This window comes from Scophthalmus maximus, chromosome 15 (assembly GCF_022379125.1).
Source record: "Scophthalmus maximus strain ysfricsl-2021 chromosome 15, ASM2237912v1, whole genome shotgun sequence".
In the NCBI taxonomy this organism is placed as follows: domain Eukaryota; kingdom Metazoa; phylum Chordata; class Actinopteri; order Pleuronectiformes; family Scophthalmidae; genus Scophthalmus; species Scophthalmus maximus.
In genome coordinates, this window is record NC_061529.1 from 4,058,366 (window position 1) to 4,077,454 (window position 19,089).

The 19,089-nt window shown below is 42.4% G+C and overlaps 2 protein-coding genes across 5 annotated transcripts in view; both read right to left on the reverse strand.

The window, feature by feature from the left end:
• Nucleotides 1-919: 919 nt before the first annotated feature.
• On the reverse strand, nt 920-8,359 carry lgmn (legumain). The gene is made up of 14 exons (XM_035611391.2): nt 8,213-8,359; nt 7,728-7,883; nt 7,370-7,467; nt 5,313-5,394; nt 5,091-5,173; nt 4,910-4,985; nt 4,696-4,758; nt 4,511-4,577; nt 3,677-3,795; nt 3,176-3,265; nt 2,856-3,065; nt 2,315-2,485; nt 1,460-1,527; nt 920-1,375 (listed from the first exon to the last, which is right to left on the reverse strand). The coding sequence occupies exons 2-14, from the start codon at nt 7,866-7,868 to the stop codon at nt 1,333-1,335; spliced, it is 1,311 nt and encodes a 436-aa protein (XP_035467284.1). The 5' UTR covers nt 7,869-7,883; nt 8,213-8,359; the 3' UTR covers nt 920-1,332.
• A 445-nt stretch (nt 8,360-8,804) lies between these two features.
• The window catches only part of pcnx1 (pecanex 1), a 31,147-nt gene continuing 20,862 nt past the window's right edge, over nt 8,805-19,089 (reverse strand). For all 4 annotated transcript variants that reach the window (XM_035611390.2, XM_035611389.2, XM_035611388.2 and 1 more), the window contains 20 exons: nt 18,803-18,912; nt 18,246-18,351; nt 18,041-18,133; nt 17,788-17,938; nt 17,413-17,554; nt 17,150-17,327; nt 16,859-16,967; nt 16,440-16,569; nt 16,290-16,348; nt 15,903-16,118; nt 15,082-15,335; nt 14,764-14,994; nt 14,321-14,421; nt 13,843-13,993; nt 13,521-13,751; nt 13,137-13,411; nt 12,838-13,016; nt 11,453-11,889; nt 10,647-10,787; nt 8,805-10,423 (listed from right to left, as the gene is read on the reverse strand). In XM_035611390.2, the coding sequence (XP_035467283.2) occupies nt 10,283-10,423; nt 10,647-10,787; nt 11,453-11,889; nt 12,838-13,016; nt 13,137-13,411; nt 13,521-13,751; nt 13,843-13,993; nt 14,321-14,421; nt 14,764-14,994; nt 15,082-15,335; nt 15,903-16,118; nt 16,290-16,348; nt 16,440-16,569; nt 16,859-16,967; nt 17,150-17,327; nt 17,413-17,554; nt 17,788-17,938; nt 18,041-18,133; nt 18,246-18,351; nt 18,803-18,912 (3,435 nt within the window). In that variant the 3' untranslated portion in view covers nt 8,805-10,282. The remainder of the gene's footprint in view (nt 10,424-10,646; nt 10,788-11,452; nt 11,890-12,837; nt 13,017-13,136; nt 13,412-13,520; nt 13,752-13,842; nt 13,994-14,320; nt 14,422-14,763; nt 14,995-15,081; nt 15,336-15,902; nt 16,119-16,289; nt 16,349-16,439; nt 16,570-16,858; nt 16,968-17,149; nt 17,328-17,412; nt 17,555-17,787; nt 17,939-18,040; nt 18,134-18,245; nt 18,352-18,802; nt 18,913-19,089) is intronic.

The window sequence follows — 19,089 nt, forward strand, 5'->3', positions numbered from 1 at the left end:
ATGGAATAAAGTATTTTTCGCCACTAGATATCATAAGTACAGTATTTCATATTTGTTAAACTTAATATTCCTCATTTTGACATGGTGGTTCCTTAAATACTTGTCAATCAAAAACTCCACCCCCTCCCCAGGCTGCCAAATCTGTGACTCAGGGACTAAAAATAGAGAGCCCTTGTGGGAATGTCACCAGATTTGAAGAGATTTGCTCATAACACCACTTTGACCACTGCTGATAGCCTCAGGGGGAAAAGTCAGTAAGTTTCCAAAGTTATTATGATTTATCATTCCTTTGTCGCCAAAGGGTAAAATTTCATTGAGTCCAATACTAGGGGTTCCATTTAGCTTCTTTTCTCCTTCTAGATGAGATATGGCACTAATAGTTTTGCATTTATTTGATCATAAACCATTTAAAATGGAATATTATGGATGGAATTCATAATGGTGTTATACACCTTGTCACTAGTTGGAAAATCTAAATTCCTGCTTTTCCATCTCCCATTTTAACGTTGTGCAAAATTTCACCGAAAAAATCAAATGACAGCAAATGCCTAACGTTTGTTGTCAGAAGAGGATATTTGTAATCGAGTGAAGTCTCAAAGCATGAGTTGGGCCAGGCACTAAATATGATATCCTTAATGAAAGTATTATCAAAACACCCAACAACAAGACATGGGTTCAGGTAAAGGAGGATGAGTGAGAGTGTAACTGTCCGTCAGGCAGAAAAAAAGGCTTAGGTAGAAGTTTCCAGCACACCAAAAAAAAAAAATCCTCTGAAGTTTAGCTGTTATATTGTAAAGAAAACTACCATGTGTTGAATTATTCCAAAATTTGTCATTTTTATATTGAATTAGAGTAAAAACCTTCACTGAACATCCACAAGAGTTAAAACTAATTGGAAACACAAGTCTTTAAAAAAATCTGTTTTGGTCTGTCAGATTTTATTGCAAGATTCCTTTTTCAAAAAACATTCAATATTTTGTGGTGTGTCCTTCACATGTCAATCACACATTCATGCCAGGCCATTTGTACCACAACTAAAGCTGTAAGCAGAACACATTTACATGAATTATTATTTTCTACCACATGTACTTAACAAAAAAATTTAAAAGGCAGTAAAACAGCATCCACAAACCCTTGACAGGGGATAGTGCAATTCATCATAAAACAACTTAAAAGAAATTAAAAACTCAGGTTTTTAAGTGTTATAGTGTGTTGATAAAACAATCAACTCCATGTCAGATTGATTCCTTAACAGTGCAAAGACAAACATCAGGTCTTCCCACGTGGTAGAAGCAGCCCGATCTGAGACGTCATGGATTTGTAGGGAGACTTTCACTTGCTGTAGTGACACACAGAGTCCATGGCCAGCTGGATGCTGCAGAGAGAAAAACATTTTCAATTTCATGAAGTAAAGGAGTTGATAAAAGGTTTTATTAATAAAGTGGGAAGCCGACGGTACCTGTTTGCCGGGTATCCTCTCTCACACAGGTTCACCAGAGCATACAGGTGTCGCAGAGAATATTCATACTGAAACACAAGAGGGCGTCGCATGTCACAAGTGTCATTATACTCTGTGATTTACAGTAGGGGTTATGATATGTATTTCCCCTTTTGTATTTGTGGCACCTGAAATGTCAAAAATTTCCCCAAAGACAAGGGTACATTTTAAGGAAAAAAAAAAAAAACAGCTGCGTGAAAGTTCGTGGGAGAATATTGTGTTTTATCTTGTATAATGAAGGATTTCACATGTGTGCGTGTGTGTGTGTGTGTGTGTGTGTGTGTGTGTGTGTGTGTGTGTGTGTGTGTGTGTGTGTGTGTGTGTTTGTCATCATGGTCCTGGAGGTCTTGTAGCAGGAACCACCACAGAGGCACCATTCAGAACTTTGGCAGGTTATAAAAGAACCACATATAGAAGTTGTAATAACCTGTCGTACGAGTACAAAAAATGTTTGCACATGATGAAGCCTCACGTGTTCAGGCACAATAAACATTTGAATATGTTTGTATAGATTAATAATGTAAGAATTAAAGTTTATTCTGCTCTTACTTTCAGTGTCTGGAGAACTGTCAGTCAATGGAAAAAAAAGGCAAATAATAGTAAACCTGACACCTGCTTATTAGCTGCAGAAGCATGTGAAACCGATCTGATGTTTCCCCCTTTAAAGCAGAACCAGGCCATGTGACATGCAGCAATTAGCTGCAGATGAATTTTGGCGGAAACTGTGACACCTCAACCTTTACAATAACCACAGACGCTCTCTGAATTTGGAATGTCTGATGTCAGTGAGCAGAAAAACAAGCCGTGCAGCTCTACCTCCGTCTTGTGCCAGTTGAAGCAGTTGTGTTTGTAGTGGTTGACTGCGTCCTTGTAGCACCGATGCTGCGACAGGTCCGCTCTTTCGTTGAGAACCTGCTCGGCCTTGAGCTCACTGCCGGTCACCTTCTCCACCACTTGGCGCATAGTCTTGGCCATCATCTCCCTGACCTGAAAAGAAAAGAAACACACACACACACACACACACACACACACACACACACACACACACACACACACACACACACACACACACACACACACACACACACACACACACACACACACACACACACACACACACACACACACACACACACACACACACACACACACACACACACACACACACACACACACACACAGTTAGAAAGCTGTAAAATTGGAACCGTCATGCTAAATGTTCAGTTTGTGCAGTTAAAAAGCTACGATGAATCAGATTTGCATGGACACACTTGAGCAGTCATCCGCTGAGCACCTCAAAGATGTTTTTTCCGGGAAACAACCAGAAACACCGGTGGGCCCTGTCAAAACCCTTTACCTTGAGGTGGGTGCTGATCTCCATCAGCATTCCTCTTGCAACTCTGATGTCATTGGAGGCCATCAACTTCCTCTTGAGGATGGCCAGGGGGACGTCGGGGCTCGGGGTCAAATCCAGATGCATAACTGGCTGCAGGGTCACCGGAGTGGCGGGGGGGCCGCCGGCCTTGTGGTTACCCTGAAACGCTACGACCTTCATGTTGGCCAGTGTCTGTACGGAGAGCGAGAGAGCCAAGATGAGACAAACTCACCAGCAAAAGACATACAAACATTAAAAGTATCTTTAATTCCTCGTCGTCTCTCCTCATACTTTTCTCCCACCTTGTTTCCGAACTGCTGCACGTGGCTGGTGTTGGTGTGTCTCTTTACCACCTTGAACTGCTTTAGCAGTGTTTCTTTAGCAAGGTCCTCCTGAAAAACAAAACATCAGACAAATATCATAATATCAGCAGGGAAATATTTACAAGAAAACGATGTATTAACCATTTTGTCTTGTTTCTTTCTTTTAAGTCGTTTCCATTTTCTCAATTAAATCTCCCCCAGAATTTTCCAAGATATCCAACTGTTCCATTAAACCATCATTTAAAAATAGAAAGAAATTCAAGAACTTAAAATGTAAATTAAAAAACATTTTGAATTTCATCTGAAGTTATGTTACTTACTGTTGATGTCTCAAAGGACAAGTTAAGCCACAGTTCATCATATTTTGTCATTTGATGAATACACCTTGTGCATTTTTTGGGTAATTTTGGCAACATTTTTTCAAATAACAACACCAGGTGGATGCCATGATTTTGATACATCGGGGGAAACATCACCCACCACATCAGAGTCCTCCATCCAGTTGACGCTGTACCAGTCGCCCAGGTACGTCTCCCTCGCATCGTCATAGTAGCAGGCGTAAGAGGACTCGTGAGAGTTTGATGCTGTGGTGGCGTACACTGCAGAATACACACACACATTCTCATGTTAGTGAGTGTAATTGTTGGGTGGTTATAGAATATAATTTTCCAGACATAAAACCTGAAGATGACTCACGCCAGCTCAAGGAAAAAAAGAAATAAAAGACAACACCTGAATATCTTAGTGACAATATCTGAGCCTCAAAAGTCTCAGGTAATTATTGTGAGGAAAGACAAAAGAGTGTAAAAAAAAGTGGATGTAAATGTAATATTTTATGGAAGATTAAATACCAAGCGAACTAAGAAAAGCAAACCTGATATTTTGAGTTTATTACGAGTTTGGAAAAAATAAAAAATAAAAAGTTTGATTGCCTCGTAGACCTTTGGTTACACACAATAAAACCAGAAATTTGATCCAAGTCCATGTGCAGGTCCGGTAATGTTTCTCACATTAGTCTGAGCACATGACAGAAAAAAAAAAAAAAAAGTGACAAAACTGAAGTGAAGTTCAAAAAGCAGAGTGCTGATCTCAGTATGGTCGAGTCATGACACAGGATGTAAATAACCGAAATGAAAGCTGTAAACTTTGTTGAGGAAATTCTTCCATTTTCTATTTTTGGCACGATCACAAACAAATGCAGGTTCATGTTGTCGAGGGTTTAAAGTAGATTGATGCTTTTTTATTGATCTCTGCTGGTCCATTATCTCTTGGTTTTACTGGAAAGTGACTGTGAAGAGATAAAGTTCAACTCACCGTCAATGTCAGCAGGCAGATCGGTCATCATTGACCCAGATTCACACGCCTCGATGTAGAGCACCATCTGTCAATGTGTGTGTGTGTGTGTGTGTGTGTGTGTGTGTGTGAGAGCAAACGTTCGAGTTATGATCTGATCAGCACCTGATTGGCTTGTTTCACTGGCATTTTGCTGCGGACTGTACCTTTTTGTATTTCTTATTGTCGTGCATGTATTTAATGGTTTCTTGGAGATCCTCAACGTGGAGCTGGAGGGAGAGAGGATGATTTCAGAGCAGGTAAACCACCAAGTTAAACTTCTAGTACGTCCAGATGTTTGTTTCAGGTTTCTTATTCAACAACTCGATTCTCTGCTTGTTGCATTAGCGAGAGAAGGAAGTAAAAAAAAAAAGGCCTTACCTCATCATTTGGAAAAGCCAGAATACCTGGTGCCCCGTGATCGGTAAAGTACACAAACACATGATCGTTGGGGCCGCTGCCAAGACAAAGAAAGCAAGGTTAGAGAAAAACCCAACAGAAACTTGATGTACCAGATTTTGTGCTGTTCTAATGTCTGGAGCCTCTTTTTAAAATCACTTGCCTCTTCAACACTTTCCCTGAACCACCTTTGATTTTTGAAGAGTCTCCCTTCAGCACTGCCAGGAAGTTTTCTGGAGTCACATCCTGCAGGGAGGAAAAAAACAACAACCCCAGTCAGAAGTCATAAAGGTTGCTTTTAACATCAAACGTCTCTTCAAAAAGAACAAAGCACTGATTCAGCAGCTCTGATTTACACTCTCTGTACAAATACATATGCACTCACATCGCCCGTGTAATCTTTAGGAACTCCCTTGTACACGTCCGTGCCGTTGGGCCTGTTGATCAATAACCCAGGGGTGGGGTTCCTGGAAACAATAACACGATTCTGATTTACAGAGGGAACTGCGAGTGGCTGACAAAACACTTTTTTTCGTGATGACAGGGCAAACTGCTCAGATGTATGTTTCACTGATCAGGTAAAACGGGTCAGAGGATTTTTTTTCTCCCTTTTCACAGCAGAATCCCTTTCCTGTTTTTCTCAACAAGACCCTTATTCTGTACAGAACCGCAGCACCACAGTATGACCGACGCGCCCAGACACATTCATCCAGCTCAGTAATAGTGGGGCATTGATTTGTACAGTCTTCGAGAAACTATTGCAATTCTTTGCACTATTATAAAAAAAAGTTATTCATTAACCACAATCCAAATACATGCTGATAATGATTCCAGCCATACAGGAGAGTGATACGGATGTAAAACAAATCAATAATACATAACTTCTCTCAAACTTGAGCTGTGTGCAGACATTTAATAACCATATTCTTCAAACCCATCAGTGGTTATTACAATGAAATGAACCGGCAGCTCGAATAAAGATTTATCTTCCACTTCCCTCTGCTACAGATGGATTCACAATAGGAAAAGATATTAGTGCCATGTTCATATTTCTTTGTCTTATCATATCGTCATATCATGACGTTTGGCCGATGCTAAAGGCTAATGTTTGATTTCAGTGCTGGACAGGATATTAATTATAATAATCACTTAATCATTCAGTTAAGTCATGAGTCAACTGTTCTGTGTTTTATATCAATGTAAAGTGAGAATGTTTTAGTTTTTAAATGTTTGTCGCACAATACAAGACATCAGAAGACGCCAGCTTTGGCTCTGACAATGGACTTGGACTCCATTGTGTGACAATGGACTCAGTACGGAGTAAACAGATTCATGGATTAATCAGTTTCTAAAAATAAATGTTAGTTGCAGCCCTGATTAAGCATTGGGATTTGCGTGTTATTATCGAGCTGAGTTTCTATTTTCTTCTGTTCATCCTCTAATTTCAAGTGGAGCTTCGATCCAGGCATAAAACTATTTCTTCCTAATATACAGAAGAAAAGAAAAACACAGCATAAAAAGTTGAGGACTAAGACAGAACCTCACAATCATTACAGTAAACACTGGAGTGCTACTGACAATGATCCTCCTCACTCTGACTTGAAACTGATGGAACCAATTTCACTGCCGCTCCTTTGTCCAGTGACTGTGTCAGTAACAAGACTCACATTCAAAGTCCCGACGGAGGAGACACTAAAATTACTTTCTTGTGACTCCAGTCAGTTGAACTCGGGGATGTTTACAATGGGGCCTGCTCTGAATGCCTCTCTGACACAGGGCCGACGTGCCACAGCGACAAGGGGGGAAATGCAATGAAATGAGAAACAAGTGTGTGTGTATGTGAGATTTCTCTGCATCTTACACGAGCTATTATTTTCATTTCAGCTTGGAAAAATGACATACTATTGTCAAAGTAGTTAAAGATTATTCACGATCAGCTAATTAAATAACTTGTTAATTCCAGCTTTGACCCTAGGTAAAGATGTAATCATTCATACACTTAAGTGTTTGGTTCTAGAAGATTGTGAGGAAATTTAAAAGTAAAGACATAAGTTAGTCGGAGCTGAAAGAATTTCAAGATTAATTGAATAGTTGAGTGGCAGAAGAAAAAAACCCACTACTATTTTTGATAATGAATCATTTTAGTAAAACAAGCCACCAAAAAAAATCTGCACATTCTCAGGTTCCTGCTTCTTAGATGTCAGGATCTGCTGTTTATCAGTGTCAAATATAAACGGTAAACTTAATACTTTCGAGTTTTGATTTGAAGAAGTCACCTTGTATTCTGTCTGTGTCTTACAGTCTACATCACATTTGAAAAAAACAGTGTTAAATATATCTACAGCAAGGGGAAGAATAAAGGTCAAGAACTAAAGTAAGGTTTTAACACTTACGGGGGGGTGTCACAGTATCGACAGTATATTAAAAAAAACACCAACTCACTCTTCATTCTGAGCCAGGTCATCGTACATCATGACCACAATCTGCTCATCTGGGATGCCGTTGTTGTGCACAATCTGGTAGGCATGGCAGGCATCGGCCTGAGAGGGAGGAGGGGGGGGGGACGGATTTGATTAGAGCTGCAAATTATCGCAGTCAAATCTCAGAAACTTTTTTAAACAGTAGGGCTGATTAAAAGCCTCTGGGGTAGAAGTAGTAGTAGCAGCCAGGCACTGTGGAGCAGGAAGTGACTAATCTGTGGGTAAAGTAGATCTCATCAACAAAATAACAACAGTGCAGATGATAAACAAGTTAGTCACAACTATCTAGAGTGACGTGTGGCTTCGTGGTGTCCCCTCACCTGGTGCCTGTAGTTGTACCAGCCGTTGGATCCGGCCACGATCACCGCCCAGTGCTTCTCGCTGGCCGGCTGCAGGGGGGGGGACGCGGCCACCAGCCCGACACTCAGGCCGAGCAGCACGAAGGGCAGCGACGGACACATCGTTTCTGCGGCTCTCTGTGGGATGACAAGGGGAGGGAATTATAACGCCCACTCTTTTGAATTAAACTACATGCACTGACCGGAGGATATAAGAGGTGACACCGGAAATAATAATGAAAACGTCAGCAACATGCCGCCTGACCGCCTGACAGACGCCGGGGTGTCACGTGACGCTGTCGTCCACTCACTGCTAGCTAGCTAGTAGCACAACAACAAGCTAACAGAACGAGTGAGTCCTTTAACAGCGAGGCGACGACGATAGAAACAAACTGCGCATGAATTCAAACTGAATTAAAATCAAATAAAGACAAAAAAAGGACTTAGTGACTGTTGTTTTTCTTTACCGTTTTCTTCTGTGTTGTCGTTGGAACGAATCGGCGGAGTGACTACGGGAACATCCTCGAGCGTTTATATGTGAGGTCGGGGAAAAAAAAATCCGTTTTCCCGCGACAGCCAATCAGAGGGCTCAGGGGGAGAGGAGAGGGGGCGGGGCCGTACTGTATGTACACAAACATGTGTCAGGAACATGTATGAACCTGAAACTGAATCTGTTTACTGGTGATAGTGAAAAGTTGATCAACCAGACTTATGATTTCTAAGTAAGCCATATCTGCTGCTGTGACATAGTCAGATCTGTTTCGAAAACATAGAAGTTAGTCAATGTATGAAAAGTAAAAGTACTTACCGTGCAAGAAAAACAGTCGCAGTCAGTGTTTTATTATTATTATTTATGAAGTTTTTGGATTCATATTTCTGTGTTTGAATTTATTTACTTATTATTATTATGCTGATAATAAGAGTGAATGCTGGAAGAAGTCACACCATGTTATTCTGCAAAAAAACATTTTCAGCCTGTTTTTTTGTCCCTTTTCTCCTTTCGCATTTTTGACCATGACCATAAAGTGGTAAAAAGAGCTGATGAAGCAGACACAGTACAAAAGTGTCATGTGATTTTTACTCTGCAATAAATAAATCTTAGACCACAAAAAAGTATCATAATCATATCCTCTTCACTGCATCTGCTGATCACAATTTTTTAAGTTCCACCATGTGACAGTTTGTACATTCACAAGTCCATGTTGATAACTCAGCGTCTACTTTTCCAACTGTAAACTCAAGTTCGCTGACGAACACAGTGGCGACTTGAGTTATATTCCGTTTAGTCTGATTGGTATCAAAATTGACTTTGAGGGATTGTTAATACGACATACAAACAATTACACAAGGCATTTTAAAGATGTCAGCAATAAATCAAAATTTTATTTCTCCATATAGAAAAGAATTAAGTTAAATAGTGAAACAGTCCATCAAAAATCTGGCCTCTTGTTTTCAACCAATGGTCCTTAATACATTAACCTTTGTCCCAAAATGAAAAGAAAAAAAAAAGATGTAACAAAGTGTAAATACCATGTTCACAGTAATAAATATTGAAAACAAAATCTTTTATACATTTACATTATATATATATATTTGTGTAAATATATATATATTATATAGATATAGATATAATCCTATACAGTAAAAAGTTATTTTCAAGTTTATCAAACATAAAATAGTAAAATAAAAATGGCTGAAAACAGAATTATGATTGCATTTTAATTTTCATTCCCAAGGCATCAGTTACCATTGGCCATTCAGAGTCTGTAATAAATAAAAGGTGATAATTATCTAAAGATTGTAGTGCATCACTGTAAATTAAAAACAACAAAAATTGTAGTGCAAGTTTCTTTTTCTTTGCGCAAAGTATTCTTGCAAATGTCAAACTTATCGAAACGGAATGACAACACTGAAACAGAGAGATTTCGCCGGGCGCAGCCACCGGTCAAGTCTTGAACTTTGATTTTTCTGCACTGCAACTTTCTCTGTCGTCTTGGCAGCGAAACAAATTAAAATTAAAAATTAAATAAAAAAGCTTTCACATATATGAAACCATGGCAGATACTCGATACCAGGCTTATTTGGCAAATTATTTTTAGATACAAACAAAACACAAAAAAAGAAAACTCTCAAGGCTCTTTTTTTTTTACACTCATCTCTGTCAGAATTGCCCAGAAAATAGTTCGATGAAATGCATAGAAATTAATTACCAGTAGCGAGAACTAACTTAAAGGTCGTGTTACTGTCATGCAGCATTTTGAGACTCAAAAGCAAGGCAGATACTGTGGATGTGTGTAGACGCGGTAAAGGATGCTGGATGAACGTAGGCTCTGCCTCTGCTTCCACTTTTCCCTGGCTTCCTGTCCCCCTCAGTGACGAGGAACGGGGGGAGGACTCCCGTTTCCTGTTTGTCTGCAGGCTCCCGAGTCCTGCTGAAAGCCAGAGGAGTTTGGCTTTGTCTTTGTGTGTGTGTGTGTGTGTGTGTGTCTGCATGTCTCTGTGTGTGTGTGTGTGTATGATGCGCGTGCTTGCTCGTCTCAAACCTCGGCGCCCAACTCAATGATCCCAGTCTCAACAATGGGCACTAGCTTATCGTCCACCTGTACCAGCAGGATGGTTTTGTCGATATGGGAGCGATTGGCTGGGTCTCGGCTACAAGGCACCCACCGGTGAATCACCTGCAGGGGGCGACAGAGAGGAGGCGTCCGATCAAATTTTATGATGCGTTTATCACTGAGAGCAAGTAGGTCACAGAGGACGGTTACGGGCTACAAAAAATGGGACAAACAATACGATCGTGACAAAATCACATTTATAGCATAAGAGGTCAGAGACTCCACAGCAATATATTTATCTCAGTAGTATAAGAAGAGGTAAACCTGGTGACAGTGAAGTACTTACGTGTCCTTCCATGCCCTCTAAAGGGCTCCAGTCCCTCCAGCAGGTCCGTCCTGCCCTCAGTCTCATGGTCTCCTCGGGCCACTGCAGCTCCTTCCTCTTCGATAAGTTGATGGTCTCCAGCACCTGACTCACATCCACAATCTGAAGGACATGATGGATTGACAAAAATTAAATTAACACCAGGGTTGTTATACAAAGAAAAGACTGTTGTTGTTGTTGTTTATTTAAAGATCAAACTTAGAGGATAGCAGCCATTTGTCTTTTGAAACTTTATTTCGAGGGCACCCTGGTCGACTTGTGATCAAAATAACGCCCGAGGCAACAGATTAGAGCGAAAGTTCTGCCTCTTGTTTATTTATTATTATTTCAATAGAGTAGTAATGTAATTTCTGAGTTATTCTGGGAAGATGTAATAAAAATACAAACTTCTAGGTAACAATATTTTCGTTTGTTTGTTTGGTTTGTTTTCATTAGCTCAGTTCTTTGTTTTATGACTATATTCTAATAATTTAAGTCACAATTCACTTTAACAACTGCATTAATGGTGATAATTTGTGAAAACTGTCACAAATGTATTTCAAAGAAAGATAAAAAAAATTTTAAGGTCTCATTGTTGCTTTTTATTTGGGGTCTATCGGACAATGAGCTAAGGATCTGAAACAAAAAGGCTAAAATGTCAGACTGAACAGACAATATTCTGTTTGTTTATAAAGATTAATGTGAGACACTGAAAATCTGCTGCTTCATTCTCACTTGCTAAATGATTCAGTTAGCAGTTTTTTTTTGGATTCCAGATGTTTACACACCTGCACTCTGTAGGAGATGTCGTCTCTGCGCACAGTGCAGAAGGTGGGGTTGTGTTGCTGCGGGTGGTGATGGTGGTGGTGGTGATGCTGGCTGCTGAGGGGATCCGTGACGGCGGAGCACATTCCGTCGTTGCCCAAGAGGCCGACCAGCGTGTGGCGTTTGCAGGGGGGGATGCTGTGGCTGGACAGGGAGGCGGATGGGCCAGCCGGGTCGGAGGTGGAGCCCAGCCGCAGCTGCAGGGAGGTGGGGAGCGTGCGCAGGGACAGCTGGCTGGTGGAGGAACGGCGGCAGGGCTCCAGGCCTGTGGTGGAGGTGCGCAGAGACGAGTGGCGGCTGCTGCTGTAGCGGTAGGAGGACGACTGGCTGGCGACGGAGGCTCGGGCGGGAGAGTGGCGAACCAGACCCGACTGAACGGACTGGGAACTTTGACTGGTGCCTGACAACAAGGAGGAGAAGTCAGACATAGGAAACAGGAATCTAGATTTCTTTATCCTGCAATTTAAGTCCAGTCCAAGACACTATTAATGGGTTTAACTTCTCAGACTAAATTTACATATTTGATTATATATTATTTAACTCATAATAACTCATTACCAAAAACCTTGAGCACATCAGGAAGTTGCAGAAGAAGTAGCCAATGCATTTGTTATTTCTAGGCGAGATTATTTAAATTCCTCATTATCAGGCCGTCCCAGAATGCTGCTGATTTTTTTCTGATAAGAACTAAGAAAAGAGATCATATTTCTCCCATATCAAATTCTATGCAATGGCTCCCTGCAAAATCCAGAATACAATTTAAAATCCATATCCTCACATTCCAAGCCCTTAATGGCCAAGCATCATCATATCTGCATGACGTGTTTTTACCCCACTAAGTCCCTGCGTTCCCAGAATGTGATAAGATTCCTCAAAAGTAGAACGTGAGTCAGAGCCTTCAGCTGTCAGGCTCCTCTACTGTGGAACCGTCTTTTTAGTTTGGGTCCATGTTTAAGAGTGGGATTAAAAAATGTCCTTTTTCATAAAGCTCATGGTGTTAGGGCTGGCTCAGGCTTTGCCTCAATCCATCTGGTAGTTATGCTGCTATAGATCTAGACCTCCGGGGGATTTGCCATGATGCACCGATCTCCTCTGCTCCTCTGTTAGTAACTCGGAATCTCTCTCCCACAGCTTAGTGTTTTCTCATCCTTCGCGCAAGTGTACTGAGGAGAACTGGTGCCATTTTGTAGAGTTAAGTGTATTGATAAATAAGAAAAGTCACTTTGCTTTTTTGTGCCTAAAACTTTTGCACAGTATTGAATAATCTTTATGTTAAGGTGTGCCAGTTAAACAGAGTTGAAAAAGATTAATTTGAAAAAAAAAAATTTTTGTCACTAGTGGTTCTTACCCAGAGGATGTGGCTGGTACGAGTAAGGAGGGACGGGTCCAGACGTCCCACCATGCGACATTGAGCTCTGCTGGGAGTCGCCCCCGTTCCCATTCACGCTGCCACAGGACAGCCCCCCCACATCCGGATCCTCAATGTTCCCTCCACTGTTACAGCCTGCACCACAGCCTTTTCTTAACCTAAGGGGTGGAAATAAAAATATAGTTTTTTAACTTGAGTCAGACTCAAAGGATCAAAGGAAAAGGTAAATGATTTACACAATGGGAACTGATCAATAGTAAAAAATGACTATTACAAACCTGTGCCAGGTGCTGACAACAAAGTTGCGGATGTTCCCGATGCTGATGGGGCCCCCCAGGATGTGTCCGAGCTGGGGGTGTGAGTTGCAGTAGGAGGTGGTCAGCGGCGAGACGTAGATGGGATAACCAATGGGCTGGTCACAGGAGGAGTTGATCATGTTACGTAGAGCCTGCTTTGCGTTCTGGATGCTCCCACGCTCCGGGTTCCTGTTTCTCAAGAACACCAACTCCTGCTGCTGCCCTGCCCAGAGCCCTCGGACACATTCTTTATTCACCTGCGGCACAAGAGATTAAGTTCACATTACATATTGTATCGTAAGAGCTCGTGACAATCATTGAATCAGACTTTGGGGGATTTAAAAAAAATCTTTTCGTGGCACCCACCTTGATGACACGGAAGCTAAGGTATCGTCGATTGAGCATGATGATTTTGTACTCGTTGGTGCCTTCGTCGAGGACGTGGCGCAGGGCGAGCAGCGACGGCGAGTTGGACAGCACGGCGCTCCTCCAGGCCGGGTCGCCCTCGTGAGCGATGACGAGGTTCTGCTGGTGGGTGGAGATGGCCTCGAAAAGGACCGCCGGCTCATCGTACTCGTCCGGGGAAGTGAAGTGGTCCTAACAGAGAGTGGATCAAGTTTTATCCCCGAGAACAAAGTTAAAGGTGACGTCACGTGGTAGAGACAACACAACACATGCAGGGTCTCACCTGGTGCAGTTTCAGAGACATTCGGATTCCAGGCACCACAACTTTCCTGAGCAGTTCCATGTCTGCGAAGATCCACTCATCTCGAATCGAGGAGATGCGGAAGTCTCCCTTGAATAATGCGTGAAGTCCATAAAGGAACGACTCCAGATTGCTGTGATGGAAAGAAAGAGCAAAGACGTACAAGCATCCGTTACTTGATGTTACTACAGTAACAAAAAATGTTGATCCAAGGCAGAGACAGAAAGGAGAGACAAAAAGAAAACACTGTAACTAGAGTATGAGAACGCATGTCCAACTATACATTTTTAATCTTTAAAAGTTAAAAATTACATGAATAAAAGTATGAATATTACAAGAAGTTGAAGTCCTGTTGCTGTTCTGGTTAATGTATGCTTGTCTGGCCTACACAGGTGACCTCTCTATAAATATGAATGTACGATAAAATGTTGACTTATTATAAGAAAGAATACTAAATAACCTGGACATATGATGGGCCGCCGTTCCCAGCGCTCTCCTTCCCAGCACACATAGGCCGAAGCAGAGCAGCACCAGAGCTGAGTCCCTGTCACTGTCCAGGGGCTACGGAAAAAAAGGGAAAAGCAGAGATGAGAAAAATTCATGAAAGTCAAATCTCTTGTTTTTTTTAAGGACTATGAACAAGTATGAGTGAAAACTTTTGTAACATTTCTTCATTCATTAAAACGTGTCATCTTACAATGGATGACGAACTAACTGCATCCCCTCTGGGAAACAACAACACGAGATAAGATCCAACAGCTGTGAGGAGCTTTTGATGTTTAAATCTGGACCAGTGGTGTCAAAAACATCACATGGGGGATTATATTTTACCATAATCCAATTGTGCTATCTATAATAAGACAATAATAATAGGACTTGAGGAACAATATATGCAGCGTTTACCTTGGCCCTTCGAGAATTGCAGTATTGGATCCAGCCCAGGTAGACCCCGCAGAAACTGTCCCGGGAGATGCCCGCGAGCCGATGGTCGTAGTCCTCGTCGATGTTGGGATTGAAGGTGGGATCCAGGTCCACGTAGTTCCTCTCGCCGCATCCTCGCAGGCCGTCTTTCATGGTCTCATTGGCCAGCCACTCTTCCAGTTTGGGCGAAGCGATCACGTAGTAGATAATACCCTATAGAGACAGCGACGATGCATTTTCATCACCAATAACCATGTGATTGTGCATTTAAAAAAAACAGTCCAGCAACACTTCACTGACCTTGACATAGTAGGTGGTGAGGATGCGACGTAGGTCGAACACCTGCAGCATGGAGGCAGCGCTGTTGTCAGTTATGCTGTAGCCCTCCAGCACGTATTTGGTGACCAACACCTCCCAGGACAGCCAGCGCTGGCCGAAGGCGGCGTTGAAGGACAGGATGTGAGGAAGGTGGCCTGGCTCGCAGCAGCAGCAGCCTTCGTCTTCCTCCACCCCCTCGGTGATGGCCTCCACTTCCCTCTGCTGACAGTATGTTCCTGAGGAGTAGAGATTTAACAGGTTAATACTGTGCCTTGTTAGAACTGGCCAATTCAAAGAGGGTTGAACTTCGTCTGAATTCACTGAATTCCATCCTGACCACAAAAACAAAACACTTAGATTTAAATTGAAAAGTGCAAAACTGCTGACAGGTCTGCTGACGATGTGTCATGAGCTTGGAGCGTCTCCAGTTCTGTAAAACGTTCACAGCGTCTCACAGGTTCGTTATATAGCAGCACCATAGAAATGCTGATAAGGCAAAACCAGGTTGTTTTTAACAAGAAGATAAAGCACAACTGGACATTTCACAAATGGAAAGCGCTGAGGAATTGGTTAATAATCCTCATTTCGTCCATTTTCTTAATACAGAACTGGGTCTAATGTTTTACAAATAATGAATGGGCTTTGGTATAACCTGCTTGAAAAAACAGTATGAATGATGATAAGACCCCGCTACATCTTTTCCAGTTCCTGAATATTTTCAACCTACATATCTGACTACCACACATGCATTTATTTGGAAGTTAATGGGGGGGTTCTGGTGTCACGCGTGCGCGTGTTCTCACCTCTGAACTCCAGCCCTCGAAGCTGAAAGGTGACGAGGCCGTTGCCGATCTCGATGAGGTGCACCAGAGCGTTCAGGTAGTCGGAGGCCAGGATGAAACAGTCCCCGGTGCTGAAGTTTCCCCAGCGGCCCAGGAGGAGGTCTCCACACAGGCTGTGCTGCAGGGAGCGGGTGAGGTGCTCGTAAAAGATGGAGTTCAGATTGTTGTCGTCGGAGCCTGAAGAAGGACAGAAAGACGATAATAAGATTACAATGATGTATGTTTAGTTATTAAAACCACTTGAGGGCTTAAAGCTTTTTCCAGATCACTTAGGACTTCCAAGATTGACAGTTGTCTGTTGTCAACAGAAACTTTAGGGGAAAATGAACTAAAACATTGTGTCCTCACCTGGATTTCTGTCCAGCTGAGAGGCCAGACGAGTGTTTGAATGATCCACTCTCTTGGTACTGCAAAAATGAGACATTTCAGAAGCATATTCATAAAAAACGGCACTAGATTTGAACTTGGAATAGTGTATTCATTTTGATTTCCCCTTACTTGTAGTCTCTCTCCCAGAATTTGACTGGTCGGACATAGGAAGTAATGAAGATGGCACTGCCCAGGAATGGGTTGAGGGGGGTGGAGAAGATTGCTGACACTACAGCCTGGACAAACAGCATGGCAGAGTCTGGAGGGGGGGGCTCAGGTCAAGGATCACTAGAGAAATATTGTATGAAGGCTGTGCTTTACATATTGTAGTACCAGTTACCTGTGGTTTACAGAGCTTGACAAAAAATAATACCTTCAGATACACTAAATCAACACCTATCTGAAACAATGTCAACACAAAAACGAGTCATTATCACCTTCACAAAGGTGGGAATTGCGAGTGGAAGTGCTGGTGTACCTGTGAAACCGGTGACTCACTCTGTACAGTAATGTATTGAGATAAAAAAAAGACGGCAGAGGAAGGATACGAGGCACGGCAAAGGGCTGAGCAAAGGCATGGAAGGCTGAGCCCCATGTGATCTGCCAGGGGGCGATGTAGGTGTAGACAAAGTGCAGCTTGTAGAACAGCTCCCACAACTGAAGAAACAACAACAAAGAATTGGTAGAACAAAATGAGATGTAGTAAACCAACTGCACAGATAAAGACTACATATCAAAAATCCTGTTAATTTGCCCTGACAAGTTCAAAAATACATAGGAATGTGTCCTGTACAGACTTTAGGACGGGGTTGTATGGCTCATTAATAATCCACTCTCACCTTGCTGAAAACAATAGACATGAGGAAAAGGTCGAGCAGCAGCGTCTCAGACAGGTGACGGTAGTCGAAGGTGAAGAAGAGGATGGTGAAGAGGATGGTCACGTACTGGTAGGTGGGACTGCTGTAAGACGACCGCAGCAGCTTCAGGCCCGCCACTGTGATCATCAGAGCGCCGACCCTGGAGGGAAGAAATTCAATTCAATTTAGGGAAAATTCAAGAGTAGATTAGGAATACGATGTTAGGAAACGGTAAGAGTCCTCACTCTGTGTCGAGCCTCTTTGGGCTGGCGAGCTCCCTGGCGCTGCCGCTCAGCTCGTTGAGGATGACGAGCGGATAGAGGACGTTCTTCTCCACGAACAGCAGCCACACGTGGAGCTTTTCGAACCACATCACGTGAGCCGCATCTGACAAGACGGACACAGGTGAAGATGGCGTTATCATCACACGTCTCGTCAGAATCATTGTATTGAAGAGACAGAAAAAAAAAACAAAGGCTGAAAGAAAAACACTTTTGAGATTTTCAATCTGCATTAATTTGCATTGTTCATATTGACAAAAACAAACATTGAAACAGCTTTAAGGTTTCTTTAACTGAGATTTGGAGACAAAGCAGTGATTCCGTTTCTGATGCACTCACCCCTGACTTCAAACTGGTAGTACTCCTTAGTTTTGAGCAGAGGGTGAGAGAAGCAGTACCAGGGCAGTTGCTTGCGGACTTGAGGCAGCAGGTAGTGGGTGAGCAGCCCCACCGTCCCCAGCAGGGCATACAGGACGTAACTGAGGAAAGGCTGAGGGTCACAGAGACAGAGGAAATGACTCCTTGTACAACACTGAGTATCTTTGGGTTATCCCGCTGACAAACAATATGATAAAAGAATACTTCTTATTACCTGCAGTGCGATAAACACTGTGCTGACGTGGATGGCAAAGTAAAGGACAGCGATGACCACGCAGACGATCAGGTCCGACTGCAGACGCTCGTTCTATCAGAGGAAACATCGGGTATCGGATGAGCTTCAACAAACTGACGCTTCTTGTATTAGTATTTAACCAGATATAATTCTTTAATTACATTATCAATGACTGTGAACTCACCACTGAGGCTTTGAGCTTATCGGGCAGAGGGTCCTGTACTTCGGACAAAGGGTCCTCTGGGTTTTTGTCTTTTAAATTGGGCAAAACCTTGGACTGTAGCAGCGAGCTGTAAAAGCAAGAAGCAAAATAAAAAAAATATTAGCTGGTTCAAATACCATGAATATCCCATGGGGGATTTTAATCTCTTCAGAGGGAATGTATGATATAAACACTCCCTGTTGACACTGCAGCCTTTGTGAGGCAAGTTTCAACAAAAACTGCATTTTTGAAATGTCCAGAAAAACCCCATCCGAGATAATCCGCGGTGTATGTTTGAGTTGTAAAATCACAGATTATTAATCTTTAATATGGATTTCTGTCTGGCAGACATGGGGTCAAGCACTTAATGGAAAAGACTTTTTGGTTTTTGCCTGCTTGAGTGGCAGATAGGTGGATTCAGCACTATGGCAAATCAGTGCTGGAAATGTTTTATACATGCAAAAGGAAAATATTGGATGTCGTCCAGATGCTTCAAAGGTTATCAGACTGAGGTTTGTTGTGCACGGATGTAATCTTACATGAGGACAGAGGGGTCGCTGCTCTGTCGGCTCAGGTGGTAAGACACTGCCACCAAGAGGCCGCAGAAGACGGAGAACAACACGGGGATGTGATGCGGCTCCCAGGTCTCCTGAAAGACAGAGAAGGACAACAAACTCAATGAATGTAGGAATTTATCACGCTGAGAGAAGATGGTGATGATATGTTGTTGTTTTTTCAGAGCATCACTGTGCTTCTCCATAGAACAAATTTTCACCATACATTTATCATGTTTCCTGTAAGAAGAAAATCTGTTTTTGGAGAAGAA